This window comes from Physeter macrocephalus, chromosome 7 (genome assembly GCF_002837175.3).
Source record: "Physeter macrocephalus isolate SW-GA chromosome 7, ASM283717v5, whole genome shotgun sequence".
NCBI lineage: Eukaryota > Metazoa > Chordata > Mammalia > Artiodactyla > Physeteridae > Physeter > Physeter macrocephalus.
The window spans coordinates 112,135,008-112,153,094 of record NC_041220.1 but is presented as its reverse complement, the minus strand read 5'-3'; the positions used below and the strand labels follow the sequence as shown (position 1 = coordinate 112,153,094).

At 37.9% G+C, this 18,087-nt stretch overlaps 1 protein-coding gene across 2 annotated transcripts in view; it reads left to right on the top strand.

Annotated features, from left to right (window-relative positions):
• The window catches only part of DKK2 (dickkopf WNT signaling pathway inhibitor 2), a 105,811-nt gene extending 91,333 nt beyond the window's left edge, over window positions 1-14,478 (top strand). Inside the window, exons 2-4 of one of the 2 annotated variants that reach the window (XM_024119508.3) lie at window positions 8,409-8,559; window positions 9,732-9,887; window positions 12,190-14,478. In XM_024119508.3, the coding sequence (XP_023975276.1) occupies window positions 8,409-8,559; window positions 9,732-9,887; window positions 12,190-12,440 (558 nt within the window). In that variant the 3' untranslated portion in view covers window positions 12,441-14,478. The remainder of the gene's footprint in view (window positions 1-8,408; window positions 8,560-9,731; window positions 9,888-12,189) is intronic. The other variant, XM_024119509.2, reaches the window with a different exon arrangement.
• The last annotated feature ends 3,609 nt before the right edge of the window (window positions 14,479-18,087 follow it).

Here is an 18,087-nt window from a genome sequence, read left to right as displayed (position 1 = left end):
CAGTAATGGGTGTGTTGACAGCTATGAGTCCACGCTGTGTTTCTCCCAAAGTGCACTGGTGTGTTTGTTATGTGTTACTTTACTTTTTTATTTGTTTTAGAAATCCTCAAGCCCACCCCTAAACACAGTGGCTAAGTACTAGGAATGAAGATGAACCTGCCTGGAAATAGTTCTTGTCAGTGAGTCTCTTAGACTCATATTGATGTTAGGGAACCAATCCCCCCCTTAGACCCATGTCTATCTGGGAGGTACTACGGAGTTCATATCTCATGTAGACCAGACACTGTCTGTATAATAAATGTATAGGAGCATCTTTAATCTTTGCAACAATTCTATAAAGCAGTGTTTCCCTATCTTATCATATAATCACCAGGACAGTATTCATTAAAAAATATAGATTCCTGGACCACATCCAGTCCTACAGAATTAGTCTCTATGAGGAGTCTGTGAATAAGTAGTTTTTAAAGACACCTCATGAGATTTTTAAGATTAGGTAAGGGGGGAAATGCTGCTGAAGGTAGTATTATACCCATTTTATCAAGGAGGAAATGGAGACTCAGTTAAGTAACTTGTACAGCAAATTAACTGTGAAGGCATAATTCAAATTGCAATATAACTCCAAATTTCTTCCTACCATGTTACCTTGCTGCAGGTCATGAGGTCAAGCAAATTTGTAAGGCTACAATGAAAATTCTATATTATAGACATTCAATTCTGGATTTAAAAGAAAACGTAAAATTGTGTAGTTTCTTCCTCTGTTTTGGTTAGGACAGTTTATACTGAAGCAATTGCAGAATTATAAAGGGCTTCATAATTACATGCGGAGTATAAAGGGCTCCAACCACTGCTGCCAAGGCACTCTGGAAATGCTTTTTGAACATGGGATAGAAGTGTTCTGTCCTATATATTCCAAATGAGGGGGAAATGGTCAAAAACAAGCACAAATAAAAAGCCATGTACAGATTAGATTTCTCTAGGTGCTGAGACCATATGGGAAGGGTTCCTCTTCCCATTCACCCCATGATCAACAGCAATAATGGACATGTTACAGTTGAGAATGTGGTCTATGTTCAAAGTAGAGAATTCCCTGGAATCTCTTTTCTGCTTAATGACATACAGAGAACAGGGTGAAGCAACTAAAGTTGGAGAGGACCCTGCCTTTATTTCACAGAATTATTGTTTCTTAGGATTTAAATGAGGCTTTCTGAATACATTGGGGAGGTTAATGAACCCCTGGCAGAAATCTATCATTCCTAATTTATAATCCAGGCAGTATTAGTAGAAATTCTCTCAATTTTGAACTTTTATATCAAAAATCAAATGTCTAACAAACTTAGCCTTGAAATGAATATGTATAAAAGGTATTCAAAGGTTTTCCACGGTGTGCACAGCATGAATTGTTTTAGGGAATCAATTTCCAGATCCTCAGCTTCCATGGTTCTTTTTCTTAGAATTGTCTGGAATATGCCTGTGTTTACAATAAGTCTTTTGCTATTTTATGTGGGGGAAAAAAGCAAAACCGTCACACATTCCAAATCTTGATATATTGCATTAGCCAGAGGTATAAAATCCACTTTTGGATGAAAAACTAAAATAGAATTTGTAATATTGGTTTTAACAAAGATATTCTTAATGGTTGATCAGGGTATGCTAAATGTACAAAGGCACTTTCTTTCCTTATTTTCTTCTTGGATTGATCCCTTGATCATTATGTAGTATCCTTCCTTGTCCCTTGTAACAGTCTTTATTTTAGTCTATTTTTTCTGATATGAGTATTGCTACTCCAGCTTTCTTCTGATTTCCATTTGCATGGAATACCTTTTTCCATCCCCTCACTTTCAGTCTGTATGTGTCCCTAGGTCTGAAATGGGTCTCTTGTAGACAGCATATATACAGGTCTTGTTTTTGTATCCATTCAGCCAGTCTGTGTTTTTTGGTTGGAGCATCTAATCCATTTACATTTAAGGTAATTATCGATATGTATGTTCTTATTGCCATTTTAAAGATTGTTTTGGAATTTTTTTGTAGGTCTTTTTTCTTCCCTTCCTCTTTTGTTCTCTTGTGATTTGATGACTATCTCTAGTGTTGTGTTTGGAGTGCTTCTTTTTTGTGTGTGTATCTGTTGTAGTTTTTTGGTTTGAAGTTCCTATGAGGTTTTGATATAGCAGTCTATATATATACAAGGTTGTTTTAAGTTGCTGGTCTCTTAATTTCAAATCCATTTCCCATTTCCTGCATTAGTGCTCTCCTCTTCTCATGGTTGCTGGTTTTGATATCATACTTGTATGTGGGTGATTTCCTACTTTTACTGTATGTTTGCCTTTACTGGTGAGCTTTCCCATTTGTGATTTTCTTGTTTCTAGTTGTGGCCTCTTTTTTTTTTTCCCCCCCACCTAGAGAAGTTTCTTTAGCATTTGTTGTAAAGCTGGTTTGGTGGTGCTGAATTCTCTTAGCTTTTGCTTATCTGTAAAGCTTTTGATTTCTTCATTGAATCTGAATGAGAGCCTTACTGGGTAGAATATTCTTGGTTGTAGGTTTTTCCTTTTCATCACTTTAAATATCCTTCTCTTATTACTAATTTTTAAAAAATGAATCTTGGCCCCCGTTGGAAAGTTCTGGATATAGAACCTTCAAAATAGTTGTTATGACTTGTGCGTTTTAAAATTTAACTGAATGTCTTCTAAGACTAACTTGTTCAAGGAAGAATATCTATTGGTAAATATGTTGTGATTTATTTTAGGATCAGGATGCATTTAGGATCAGGCTGCGTTGATCAATATTTTATTGAATCATGACAAATTACTGTGAACTTCACCTTATAAAATGTTTAATGTTATATATCATATTAATAAAACAAACAAACTTATGCTGAAACATTTTACATGTCAAATGCAATGATACATGTTTTTCAAAATTAGTTTATGGGTAATGCAGGCAAAACATTTGTAGATCACAGAACATAGTTGTTAGTGTCTGAATCATAGCTGGTGTTCAATAAATAAAAGCTGAATAAATAATTATTGAATACTGAATGAACACCCAAGCAGCCACCCTAAGAACCTATGGCACAGATCCAGAACACCATGAAATATCTGAAAATTTCCTCTCAAATTTAAAATAGCTCAATTCTCCTGGCCTTAGGTTCAGGAGTCCTCAAAGATGCATCTAGTAAACCCCTAACCCCTAGAGGTAATTGTGGACAAAGGAAAAGATCAAATTGCATAGCCTTTGGCATGAAGTGTACAACTGCACATTAGCCAGACTGAGTTCTATTTCCCTGCATCTCCTGCAGTTGCAATGTTAGGGTTTGAGTTTGAAATGACCACCTTAAAGGATAGTGTATTTTGCATGCTCACTGAAATACAGATCTATCATGTAGAATGTCATGACAAGGGAAATTAATCTTTAAGAACCTAGAGGACACCAGTGTCATCTGGTTTCCCAAATGTAATTGCCAACCCTTTGCTGTGCTCTCTTTAAGACCCCAGACATGTTCCAATCCCCAGCCCTTTGCTGCTACCTCCCTCTATCCACTTGCCTCAGATGCTTTTCATTCCCACAGCTGGGTTGTCCCCCTGCAGGCTTTCTTCTGCCTGCCCAGCTGATGATGTTTTTCTGGCTCCAGAAAACTTCCGAGATTGTTACAAACAGTGCTTACAGGGGACAAAGGATTGTCCCAATTAAAACAACAACAACAACAAAACTAGGACAGTCTTGCAAGAATCCGAATGGGTCGTAGCCGACATGAACACTTTATGTTGTTTCTCTCTTCTTCATTCCCCCCATCATTAAACAAGAACATGTCATTGTTTTGAAAGCTTGGGACTTAAACTAAGGTTTTAGCTGTGGCCAAAGGTCTATTGAATAGTCAGTGCTGCTGAGATACCTGAAACACTTTTTCTCATTTCATAATCACTTCACTGTTGCACTGGGAGGTTCTAAGGGATGGGAAGTAATTGGAAAATAAGAATAAATTCAGCCCTAAATCTAAGTCTTGATTTAACAGGCCTTTGCTCCCTGCAGTTTTTCTGCGGTTTTTTTTTTTTTTTTTTTTTTTGCGATACGCGGGCCTCTCACTGTTGTGGCCTCTCCTGTTGCGGAGCACAGGCTCAGCGGCCATGGCTCACAGGCCCAGCCGCTCCGCGGCATGTGGGATCCTCCTGGACCGGGGCGCGAACCCGTGTCCCCTGCATCGTCAGGGGGACTCTCAACCACTGCGCCACCAGGGAAGCCCTCTCCCTGCAGTTTTAAGAATAATTGAAAAAAAAAAAAAAGCTCAATTAGTTTAAATAAGATGCAGTAACATTTTATTTGTTCATTAGAATATTTAATTATCATTATTTGCATGATGGGATTTTGCTTATAACTCTGATTACACTGAGTTTAAGTGGACATAAAACTGTTGTCACAAAAATGGAATGAGAAGATGTTGTTTACAGTCTGTGTTTTCCGCCAGTATTCTGTTTTTTCCAACAGCTGCAGCAGGACATGCTGTTGGTATTTGGAGGCTTCTAGAAAGAGAAGTGGCCAAGTTTATTTTCCTAACCTCTAAATTCAGCACATAGGTCACCACTCAAACACCTTTTCTATGTGTGCATTAATAGTCATTATTAAATGCTCTCAGTCACGACACCTTACAAGGGGGCCTAAAAGCCAGGGCAGGGCTCTGAGCCCCAAGTGTTCTGCCGTTAGGACACGTGATTTATCTGCAGAAGTTACTTAACCTCTCTTCACTTCATTGTTAAAACTGTAATATATAAAGGTTCTAGATTAGCAAAAATATCCTTTATACTAAAAAAGAAATGCTCACTTCTGACAGACTTATTTTCAAGCTGTGTCCAATGTGTTCACTCTTACTTTAGTCCATGTCATGGTGGTAATAACTAGCACTGCTATTTATGGGAACCACTGTATTTTTAGCCTAGAAAGGGGGTTGGGCAAAACTTCTCTGTTTTTTGGCCTGATCATGGACAGCTCTCATGTTTTCTTAATTTATGGCCCATCATCTGCTATTATTAGATACCACAAATGAATTTATCCCCTAAGTGTGACTAAAGCTAAGTCATGAATGATTCTGCGTGAAGGCGAGTATTCCTGGATGCTCAGGCAACCAAATTTCTGATTCCGTTTTGGAGCTTGTAGTACAGGAGAGGCATGTATAAAGTCTCTCCCTAATTCCTTCACCTGATTTCCAGTCTTCCACACAGACTGTCCTTGTTCCTAAACTCAAGTAAATGAAGAACCATAAAAATTGACTATTAGTAATTTCCATAGCAGGTTAAGAAAATCAGTCTTATTCATTTATAAAATAAGTACCAGGGAAGCATATTATTATTTTTGTTAAATGGAAACTTAGACTAAGGTACTCAAATGTAGAAATCATCATTAAATGGGACCTTTGGAGGCCAAAGTAAAGGGAAAGTATTTTTCCGTGGGAAAGCTTCTTAATGACACTTTTATTAATGTATATAATTCCCTTCAGTGGTCTGTTAATTGCCACAGGTCACTTCTTCAGGATTCTCCATAACTACTTTAACTATGTGCTTTTCTTTCCGTCTCTGTCTCAGTCTCTCTCCCAATCTCCCTCCCTCCCTCCCTCGCCTAATATGATACCATTTCCAGACACGTTAAAAGGGTTAACGTAGGAAAAACCCAATAGCAAGCTGCAGAGCCTCATACTTGAGTTGAAAACTCTTTACTAAAAAATAATGCATTAGGCTGAAAACATGAGAATTGGTATTAATGGGTCAGAGTCATATTTTCTCCTGTTCTGTATTCTCTTGCTAATGGTTACACCAAGGGAAACTTCATGGCTGACTAGATCCATCCTGGGGGAACACTGATTTCAGATGTTTCTGAAATATCACTTGCTTTCCCTAAACTTGTTTCAATCAGTTTTTCTCATCCATTCTTGATTTTATTCATATATAAAGGCTGTTTTTTGGAGCCAGGAGTTCCCTAAGCATACTAGAAGCTGTGTAATATAACCTTTCATTTCAATTATTAAAATTTATTTTTTTTGTCATAGCACTCCTCTTAATATTATGTTCTGGGATTCCATTCCAAGGACAAGTTCACATTAACAATAACCTTCAATTAAAAAAAAAATCCTGCATACTTTTTCTGCCTATATCATTTATATTTCAAGCCAATTAAAAGATATATTGGAACATAATAAAACTACCTGGTATTTTTTGTCTCTTCCCTCTAAAAATTGGTGAGAATTTTACCATTCACAAAGTACTACTGTGCATATTACTTTTTGTAATAGCATCAAATATTTTCCATTTCCCACCAAGTGAGAATGGGAAGACTATGATGTACCTTCCACAATTTGCTGCATAAATGAACTGCTACTTTTAGCAAACAACTTGCTTTCTACCATACAGGCTATTTTTAAGGAATGGAATCAAGTATTATTCTATATTCAGAATCCCTTGAAGAGTCACTGTTTGAGTTGAATTGCACATGATGTTTTAGGTGGCATGTGTTTACGTCCACTGAAAGAACGTGTCCTATTTTTGAGGAAGGAAAAGAAACTTGTGAGACATCAGATGTTTCTTGCAAAACAATTTGGTGAAATAAATGTAAATGAATCAGAAACATGTGAATTGTATTTCAGTTAAAATTAATGGGTTTAAATATGAAGGCAGTAAAGCGCTCGGGGGGAAAGAGTGTAGCAAGTTGGGAAGTGACATTTGTTTTGTTTTCATCCGTCTTGGACTCTTGAAAATGGCCTAATACTCTGAATTCAACCTCATTCAGAGTCTCTGTTAAGTCTAATGATGGAGTTATAGAATGGGACAATAGTATTCAAATTAATTTTATAGCTTTATCTGGCTCCAGTTATAATGTGGGCGTCAAACATCGCCACTGTGCAATTTTTCAAAAGCACCTTCAGTTTGAAGTTAGAGGTTTTTCTATTTTCTATTCTCTTCTGAGGGTAAACAGTAAATTGTAAAGATGCTAAAAGTGTATTTTTTTCATAGAACAACAATGTAAAGTTTTCAGAGTCATATATCAACTTCATATTTATTTCCTCTTTCTAAGATGAACAGATCTAAATGGAAAACACAGGGGGCAGAATGCATACACACGTACGCAGGAGAAGGACACAGGGAGAAAAGGCGATGGAACAGAGTGAGAGAGAACGAGAGAGGGGGGAAGGAATAAGCAGTGCATGCAGGGGTGAGGTCATCAAGCCTCATTTCAAAAGTAAAGCGCTCAAACCACACTACTTATTTTAGTGTCACAAAAATTTTATCCCATAGGTTTATAGTCATATCATTTATGCTTGCTTAAAAACAACTACATAGCTTCTTTTTATTTGTGTATTTTTCAATTTTAAAAAAATGCATTACTCTGAAAAGCAGGGAAAAAAATTAAAAAAAAAAAGGACTTACAAATAATTTTCCCTGTCAACATGCCTCAAAATGTGAGTACTGTAAGTTCGATGTGTGGTGTGATATTTCAGTTTCTCAACTCTCAGTCTCTGAAAACAGGGACATTTTAAGTGTTCCAGTAACTTGCAAGAGACAAGGAGTATATAACTGGATTGTATGTTTTTATATATATATATATATATATATATATATATATATATTCTTTTTTTTTTGAGATAATATATGACACTGCTTAAGTAGCCTTCTGAACATACAACTTGGTAGAGAAATGTAGGAACAGAAATCCTTTCTGTATAAGCTGAAGGTATAGTAAACCACAGGGCTGTTTTTGTATGTTAAGAGCCTGCTTTTTTGTTTCCTGAGAACATGATGTATCAATAATTGGAGTTCAGCATCTCTCTGACCACTCAGAACGCTGCAGCTGCTCACCACTGAGTTTGGAATGAAGATGCTTCTCCTTGATTTCTTTGTGCCAAAAGGTTCATTGCTTCGAACTCTTCTTAGAAGCATCTCCCCTCTTTGCTCCTCTATCTGTTCCATAATTGGGCAGGAGACGTGTTTTAGCTGCTACCACAGCCCTTTGTTGCTTTATTTAACCTTCTCCTCATCCTAGTTTAGTGGATAAAAAACGGAGTGGCTAGGCTGTTTCATTTACACCTTACATCAGTGGCAATATAACATTTAGAACTGGTTTTGAGCTCCCAGAGTCCCTCTTTAGGGCTCTACTAATCAACATAAAGTCTAAATCCTAACCCCTTATTTGTGTCAATGAAAATATATGAATAGTGTCAACTTTATCTTCGTCACCATCAACAGTAAATATTCATAAAGTCCTCAATTAAGTAACTTACTACGTAGTATCTCTGCTGAGCACATTATTACAATGGTATATTTCCTTTGAGGAGGGATGCATTGTGATTTATTTTCCATCATGATTTGGTGCAGTAACTTTTTGTTACAACATCTAATCTTTGCTTTTGGTGTGGTTGTTCCACTTCATGACAGGCCTACCCTTGTAGCAGTGATAAGGAATGTGAAGTTGGGAGATACTGCCACAGTCCCCACCAAGGATCTTCGGCCTGCATGGTGTGTCGAAGGAAAAAGAAGCGCTGCCATAGAGATGGCATGTGTTGTCCTGGCACCCGCTGCAATAATGGTAAAGATCTCGCTCATTGTTGAAGGGCCTCTTTCCTTTCATGTAGGAGGCCTGGCTACCAAGTTAGGCTGCCTTCTCCTTAGTCAGACTCCTGAAATGTAAGGAGCCTTTCAAAATTGGCAGGAATGGGATCAAGGTTTAGATATGTATAAGATTACCTGGATTCCCTCTCAAATCTTAGTTTTCCTGGGCTCTGATCATCTCCTATAATTTATAATCTATGCTGATCTAGGATTTGCCGTATTGAAATGTTGCATATAAATAGCTAGATGTTCTATTCCACTAAACACTTAAGCAAATATGTGCAAAGGAACCAAAGAAAGGAACATGCTATGATTTAGCAATACACTTGTGAATCTGTTTTCCATTTCCATACTAGTTTCATACTTTTACTCTTACACTCAAGGTGTCTTCTTTTGAAGGCCCTACCCCGTGGCATGCACAAATGCTGATGAGTGATTGGTTCCTCCAAAAGGAGACACAGGAGTCTATTCCCTGGCCTTCACCCAATCTCAGTGAGCTTGGGGCAGACAATTCAGCATTAATGATAAAATGAAGAACCACCACCAACCCATGGTAAAACCATTAAATAATTGCAGAAGGTGATCAGAAACATACACTTAGTCATACAAAACAACATCATCAGGCTCATATTCTTATACTTATTCCTGACCTCTGGGCATAGTCCTATTGGAAGTACCCTGGACAAGAAGAAGTGAAGGGAAGAAGACCTCATACCATTCGAGGTGTTTACAGTGTAGACAAGGATTATACTGTTGATTGAAAAAGGAACCTTGATATTTTCTGATCAGATGTCTGGTTAGACAATTTTAAGGTATTAAGAGCTAATAATAATTTAATACTTTACTCTGTCACTATTCTAAGCACTTCACATGTATTCACAGTAATTTAGTGAAATGGATTCTGTTTTCTTCCTTATTTTTGCCCAAGGTCACTTGGTCTTGAGGGTGGCGAGATTCAAATCAAGAAAGCCTGGCTCAGGACCAAACTATGCAATTCTCAGTCGGGACAAATACGTAAATAAATGAATAGATGAACGAATAGACAGGTGATAGATAAATGGCTTCATACCTCACATCGGGAGAATACTTGGATAAGAATCACACTTTAGAGAATTGAATAAGTCTAACTGATTACCTGACCATCTCCAGGCATCTGTATCCCCGTCACTGAGAGCATCTTAACTGCTCACATCCCAGCTCTGGACGGCACTCGGCACAGAGATGGAAACCACGGTCACTACTCAAACCACGACCTGGGATGGCAGAATCTAGGAAGAACACACACTAAGATGTCACATATAAAAGGTAGGGATATCTGTAGCTCTATGTTTACTTTTTCTTGTTTTATAATGAAGTAAAAGAAAAATATCGATAATTAATTCCATTGGTTTTGTGTGCAATTTGAAAAAAAATATTGGGAAGTTACTTTAATAGCAAGATTTTAGCTGAATTTCTTAATTCTTAATTTTGAGGATGCTAGAGGTTTCTTAGAGATCTTAAATTGTTAGAAAATACATATTACGAGAATTGCAGTACCCCAATTAACCATGCCATTTTCTAAACAGCCTTTTTACAGGATGTTTAGAATAAATCTTATACAAGCATTTCTCTTCCATATTCAAGCATAAAGCATTCCAAAAAATAAATGGGAAAGTGTTTGCTGCCATATGATTAAATCACTAAGATTTAGAGTCTTTTTCTCATCTTTGCAGATTCAAAAATTGTATTTCAATCAGATAATATACTTTAAAAATTGCCATTGTTAATCATTGTATTAACAATCGGATAATATACTGCGCATAAACCAATTTATCAAAAATAATTGACATTACATATGCCCATAAAATGCCCTTCCTTGTGTCAAAATATTTGGGAAGCCTAATCACTAATAGTAAAATTTAAAAGTATGAAATTTTTGAACCCAGTTACTAATAGTAAAATTTTGAAAAATAGAAATGCCTGTATTTTTTTTGTTTTGAAATACCTATATTTTTAAAGGAAGTTTTTGCAAGTGTATTCTGTGGAGCACTATTCTTTCAAGACGTTCTGTGAATGAAAGAGCCCTGTGTCCAAGAGTTTTGTACTAAGGTATCTCCCCATTTCTGGAACTTTATAATTAACATTGATATATTGAAGTCCAGCAATGAGGAAAACTGGTTAACTTATTTAAACATTGTATTTCCCTGGTTTACTTGACCACAAAACCATTTCCCCACATTTTTACCTTCTGCAGAGCTAGTATCCTAGAGAATATCTGACCTATTAGTCCAATGTGGAATACTAATGGTCAAATCAACAGGGCTAAAGAGACTGACAATTCCTCTTCAATTATCCCTTGTCTACACTCCCTGAAGGCCTAAGTGTTTTACCCACATCTCCTATTTCTAGTCCACCAAATTCACATGTATTTGTTAGTACGTGAGTATCCTTCTTTATTCTGACAGGTATCTGTGTCACAGTACAGTTTCAAATTTATTGCTTTTATCTAATTATATGTGGAATTTTCTGATGGCAGCCAGTAATAAATCTTATACAACTCAGCTAGTGAGTTGCATCCACATCACACAGTGGAACTGGTGACATCTGGGATGACAGCTAACCTTTTAGAACAGGCTTCGCACATTATGGCCTGTGAGCCAAGTCTGTCCTGCCGCCATTTTTGTAAATAATGTTTTATTGTAACACAGACTTGCCCATTCACTTAGGCATTATCTATGGCGGTTTTTATGATACAACAGCAGGATGAGGAGCTGTGACACAGATCACATGGCCTAAAAAGTTTAAAGTATTTACAGTCTGGCAGGTTACAAAGAAGCTTGTTTACTAGTACTTTTTTATAAAGATTACACATCAACGCAACTGTGATGTGTGGGTGTTCTTTGCTGACTTGATTGTTTTTCTGAATTAAATACCCAGATTTGTGCTCCTACATCATTTTTATGATGGGTTCTTGGTTGACCCTGGGGCTCTCTGCCCTTGCTCTGCTCCACTCTGTATCTCAGCTTTTTATAGACTTCATTTCCTGGGCTCCCCGTCAGATGGCTTCTGACCACATGGGTTTGGCTGTGGTGAGACTGAGAGGTAGAGGAAGGGAAAAGCCAACAGATTTTCTCTGCCTCAGGTAGTGTTTCTGGCAGAGCTGTACCTCGCTGGGGCCTCAGCTCCTGCCAGGTGGGCCGGTTGGGATTCCAGTTCCCGCCCTTGTGCCATTCAGATACCACCGGCTCCTTTGGATCCTCCAGACTAAATGTGGTAGTGGCTTCCTGTTGTGTTGCTTTACCATCCTCTAGTACTTCTTAGCCCTGCCACTCACTACCTATGTGACCACTTCTCTGCATTAAATATCTTGTGTTCCTGGCTAGATTTTAACTGATACATGATCTTTAGGAGTCCCAGACAATTACAGCCTTCTCCTTGAATCAGAGTTTGTTTACTCTTTCCAAGAAGGTACCAAATTAATTTGAAAGCAATTCTGTTTACTTATTTTCACTCACCTAGTAAACAAAAAAAAGAACAGAGAAATATCTAAAAGCACACCATGCCAAAGTAAAGAGAAGATTTTTTTCTAAAGTGTCATGGTAAAATCTTTTGGTCATCATCTCCGTAGGGCATGAAGGAGACCCCTGTCTACGATCATCAGACTGCACTGAAGGGTTTTGCTGTGCTCGTCACTTCTGGACCAAAATCTGCAAACCAGTGCTCCATCAGGGAGAAGTCTGTACCAAGCAACGCAAGAAGGGCTCTCACGGGCTGGAAATCTTCCAGCGGTGTGACTGCGCAAAAGGCCTGTCTTGTAAAGTATGGAAAGATGCCACCTACTCCTCCAAAGCCAGACTCCACGTGTGCCAGAAAATATGACCACCTCTGAGGGAGGAAAAGCATCACTAGCAGACTGTGAATCTGTGTATTTAATACATTATAGCATATGGGGGAGAACGGGATTTGGATTTCAGAAGGGCTAAAATGAGGAATGTCATAAGAATATAGATCACAGAAAGAGACAGAAAATGGAGCAGATTAGAAAGGGTGACAAGTGTGGTACAATCAGTGTGTTTCCACCATGCACCTTGTTTATGTAAATAATGTATACATTTGTGAAAATGCTATGACTCAAAAAAACAAAAAAAAACAGTGAAATTACTGACGAATACCATGTGACTTTCCAGCAGTTTAGGTTGTGCTAGAGGATCAGTTTCCTTCACATTGGTGATTGACTGCCTATAAAACTAACCTAAAAGCCATATTTCTCTTTAAAGTTATACTTTACTTTACAACAAATACTCCCCATATATCCTGGCATACAATAGACTCTAAAACATGAAAAGAGGAGTTGTTAAATAGGAAACGAAAGCATGGAGCAGAGTTAATTTGCAACACAATCACCTTTTAATTTGAAACACTACTTACCACTCAATTAAAGACCTTCGTAGATGATAAGAAAAAACAGCAGTCGATATTTTCCAAATAATATCAAAATAATCACAGGTCTTTTGTCTAGTCCTTCAGAAAAAAACAAACTCGTTTTTCCTCACACTGCTTATTTACATTTTTCAAAACTTTAATTTCACTTACAATTAATAAGAACCAGTAGAATAAGACAAAAACAATCCATTCAGATTCTAAAGGATCTAAATTGCATCTCTCTTGATTGATTGTACGTGATTCCTACCCATTTTGTTCTCCATATTATACACGTTATTTGTGAATAACACCGAGCAGAATTTTCAGATTGTAAAAGTTTTAAGATATAAAAGTTACTAGATCACATTTTTTTAAGCTTTGGCATTCCCTATTTTTGATAGAATTGGACATTTATTCTTTACATGCTCTGCAGTATAGTAGGGTAAAGCTGATAAAAGAGATGAGCTACATGTGTCCTGCACTGAAGCACAGCAAGGAAATAAATAGGGAAAACGTTGTCAAGTGTCCAGGTTTTGGCAACACATAGATGGTATGTCTGAAGCACAAACTCACTTTTCATATTTGAAGCCAAAGGCTGCACAACCTAAATGGAAGTTTTCCATGGGATTTGCTATCACAATATTTACTACACAGATGAGTTCAGCGTGAGTTAACTACTTGACCTCAAAATATTTATTTTCTATTTTTGAGGTCCTAAAATAAATAATCTTAATATAAGGAGGTCTCATTAAATGGACTCCAAGGCAGGTAGGATAGTAAGCTTCCATTGCCCTCGGTAAGCCTCTTTCTAACTGGCTGGCACCATCTGATTTTTTCTGCACCAGCCTCTCTCTGCAACAGCTGTTTCTTTGCCAAAGATACAGTTTCTGTTTTCTGCAGTCATTGAGATTAAAAAAATATAAATGGAATAACTTGTAAAATGTACATTTTGCTAATCTATAGAAACCACAGGTTCTAAACTCTTTGAATCCATTTTATTACTTTTTTACTTTACTCAGTTCTAAATATTATGTCTAGAGCATAAAGCAAAAAAGTTATCTTATAGTTGTTACTTTTGACCTTTTCTTTTATAGACCTTAAGTCACTCCTTAATTTTTTTACTTAAATCCCAGTTGCAGTCTCACATTCAAGTTCTCCCAGTAGAAACTCAACCTGAGCCTGCATGTCTATTAAGGATTTCAGCTTCCCACATACATTTACAAGTATGATTAAGATTTACATTTCCCCCACATGTCTGTTCAAACTTATTAGCTAATCTATCCAAGAACCAAAGTCTGTACACAAGCAGGTTTCTATAAGCTTGGCAACATGAAAATGGAACATTTTAGTCAAACATTTCTTATGTAGCAATCTGGTTTCTGCATTTTTTTCCTTATGTACATCCCTTCAAAAATTATTATTTGAAGTAATTTATTTACAGGAAATGTTAATGAGATGTATTTTCTTATAGAGATATTTCTTACAGAAAGCTCTGTAGCAGAATATATTTGCAGCTATTGACTTTGTAATTTAGGTGAAATGTATAATAAGATAAAATATATTAAATTTTTCTCCTCCAAAAATGGAATTCAAACTTCCTTGTGTTTTGCTTATGGGAAAAACTTTTATAGAATCATAGATTCTCTGAGTTCAAGTGGACTGGGTCTGATGTTGCAGTCTTAGTTGAAATCCTTTGGATGACATCACCATGAGCTGATCCAAGGCAGTTTTACTATTACTGAAGGTGCTTACTTCATGGCAGGACAGCTGTAATTGTTTGTTTGAAAGTTCTTTTTTCATTAAACTAAAGTATTCCAGCCTGTGCTTACCACCCATTTATTCTTACTTTGCCTTCTGGAACATTTTAGAACACAAACTCTCCACAAACCTCTTTAAAACACTTGAAGTCACCTACCATATTGCCTATAATCTTCTCTCCAGGTTAGAATTTCCCACAATAGAGATGCCAACATGCTGAGGGTACTGGTTCATTCCTCTATGGCACAAAGAAAACACAAAATATCTTTATCCCTATATAGCTATAGACTGGCCCTGCGTGAACTAAAATCTACTTCCTAGGAAGGTCTTTCCTCTGCTTCCTGAATACAAAGATGTCAGGAGTGTTTCACAAACATTATTCACCAATTATGAGACCAGGAGTGGTTGCAAGAGTCCGTGTTGTATTAGAGATGTTAATGGCTGGAAATGTGGAAAATAAACATTCTGTGACATAGTGGAATGGACTGAGTACAGCTTAATGACTCTAAAACAGTCCTATAGCTAGAGGTCATGGTTGAAGACATCTCAAACACTGGTGAAATAATTCCCCACATTATTCTAATTAGTCACTTAGTATATTATTAAATAGTTATCCATTTCTTCAAATCGAGAACATTTATATTTCCAAGCTACAGTGTATTTTTAGATTATAAAAATCATATCGGTGATATTTTTCTTTTCCACTGAGCTCAGTGAGATGCTCTAGAAGTGACAAATTGTCCTGATTTCCTTTTTTAGCTAAGAAACAAAATACCCTATCATAGCCTCAGGATTTGAGGAGGGGAAACAATCCATTACACCTTTCTCCTTCCCCAGATTCAGACCATTTGAGAAAAAGGTTAAGAAAGAAAGGCAGATGACAGATTACCCTATGGCTGATAAAGTTAATATTGGAAAGTGTGGCATGTATCTGTGGGCAAGAGGACACCAGAAAGAGACAGATTCTGTGCCCCTTCTCAGGCAATACTAGACAACATCGGTTTTACCTTTTGGAACTTCCCCTGTAAAACTTACAGTCTGGATGGGCACAACAGAATGATACACTTTCTTCTGGAAGTTAGTGCCAAAGAAGAAGGGTAGAGAAAGGACAGAACTATGCATTTCTCTTCCAATAATCTCATTTGAAATTCTCTAAAACTGGATAATTCATACCACATGAAAGGAGTGAGTGAGGGATGGAGTTGAGACAAAGATTATTATACACTCCACATTAAACTAACATAAAGGATTAGAAAAGAAGACCCTCTCCCCATATTATTCCCCAGATCCTTATATTCTTAATCAATTGTACATAACCCTTTGTCTATGGTGAAGATATGGGTTTTAACCAAAATCTGAGAAGCTATCTACTAGGGTGGTACATGATGAGGTACCCAATGCCAACACTCCTTACTTATGGATCCTCTCAGGACCAGTGGCAAGCAATTGAGATTTTATCCCTAGAAAATTGTAAAATGCATGAAAATAGTTCACTAATTCAATCAACCCTAGGATCACACTACACTCAGGACTGAAAGAAAACAAAACAAAAAAACCCAACAACCTCCTCTTTCTTTTTGCCATCAAAATTATGTCCATCATATTATCCAGTACAGTCAATCAGAGGTTCTGTAGTGAGATTACATAACACATGCGTATCTAATATTAAAATGTATAAAAGCACTTCCATCATAAAATTCTGACAAAACAGACATGCCATACTTTTGAATATAAATCCTCTTCCTTTAAAAAATCCCTGGAAGAAATGAAAGTACCAAATTTAAACCTTCTTCAAAATAAGTTGAAGTCCAGAGAAATTATTCTGTATTTGCTATCTTCAATGGACAACATAGAAGAAATGGACAAATTCATAGAAAGGTACAACCCTCCAAGACTGAACCAGGAAGAAATAGAAAATATGAATAGACCATTCACAAGTACTGAAACTGAAACTGTGATTTAAAAACTTCCAACAAAAGTCCAGGACCAGATGGCTTTACAGGTGAATTCTATCAAACATTTAGAGAAGAGTTAACACCTATCATTCTGAAACTCTTCCAAAATACTGCAGAAGAAGGAACACTCCTAAGCTCATTCTATGATGCCACCATCACCCTTATACCAAAACCAGACAAAGATATCACAAAAAAAGAAAATTACAGGTCAATATCACTGATGAACAAAGATGTAAAAATACTCAACAAAATACTACCAAAGTGAATCCAAGAACACATTAAAAGGATCATTCACCATGATCAACTGGGATTTATCCCAGGGATGCAAGGATTCTTCAACATCCGCAAATCAGCCAGTGATACACCACATTAACAAACTGAATAAAAACCATATGATTGACCTTCAAGATGGCAGAGGAGCAAGACATGGAGATCACCTTGCTCCCCACAAATATATCAAAAATACATCTACATGTGGAACAATTCCTACAGAACACCTACTGAACGTTGGCAGAAGACCTCAGACTTCCTCAAAGGCAAGAACTCCCCACGTACCTGGGTAGGGCAAAAGAAAAAAGAAAAAACAGAGACAAAAGAATAAGGATGGGACCTACACCTCTGGGAGGGATCTGTGAAGGAGGAAAAGTTTCCACACACTAGGAAGCCCCTTCACGGGCGGAAACGGGGGGGAGTGGAGGGCGGGGGTGAAGCTTTGGAGCCACGGAGGAGAGCGCAGCAACAGGGGTGCAGAGGGCAATGCGGAGAGATTCCCGCACAGAGGATCGGTGCCGACCAGCACTCACCAGCCTGAGAGGCTTGTCTGCTCGCCCACTGGGGCAGGTGGGGGCTGGGAGCTGAGGCTGGGGATTCAGAGGTCAGATCCCAGGGAGACGACTAGGGTTGGTAGCGTGAACACAGCCTGAAGGGGGACAGTGCACCACAGCTAACTGGGAGGGAGCACGGGAAAAAGTCTGGAACTGCCTAAGAGTCAAGAGACCATTGTTTCGGAGTGCGCAAGGAGAGGAGATTCAGAATACCGCCTAAACGAGCTTCAGAGATGGGTGTGAGTCGCAGCTATCAGTGCGGACAGAGACGGTCATGAAACGCTAAGACTGCTGCTGCACCAAGAAGCCTGTGTGCAAGCACAGGTCACTATCCACACCCCTCAGGGAGCCTGTGCAGCCCACCACTGCCACTGTCCTGTGATCCAGGGACAATTTCGCCAGAAGAACACATAGCATGCCTCAGGCTGTTGCAATGTCACGCCGACCTCTGCCACCACAGGCTCAACATGCATTCCGTACCCCTCCCTCACCCCAGCCTGAGTGAGCCAGAACTCCCTAATTAGCCTCCGCTTTAACCCCGTCCTGTCTGAGTGGGGAACAGATGTC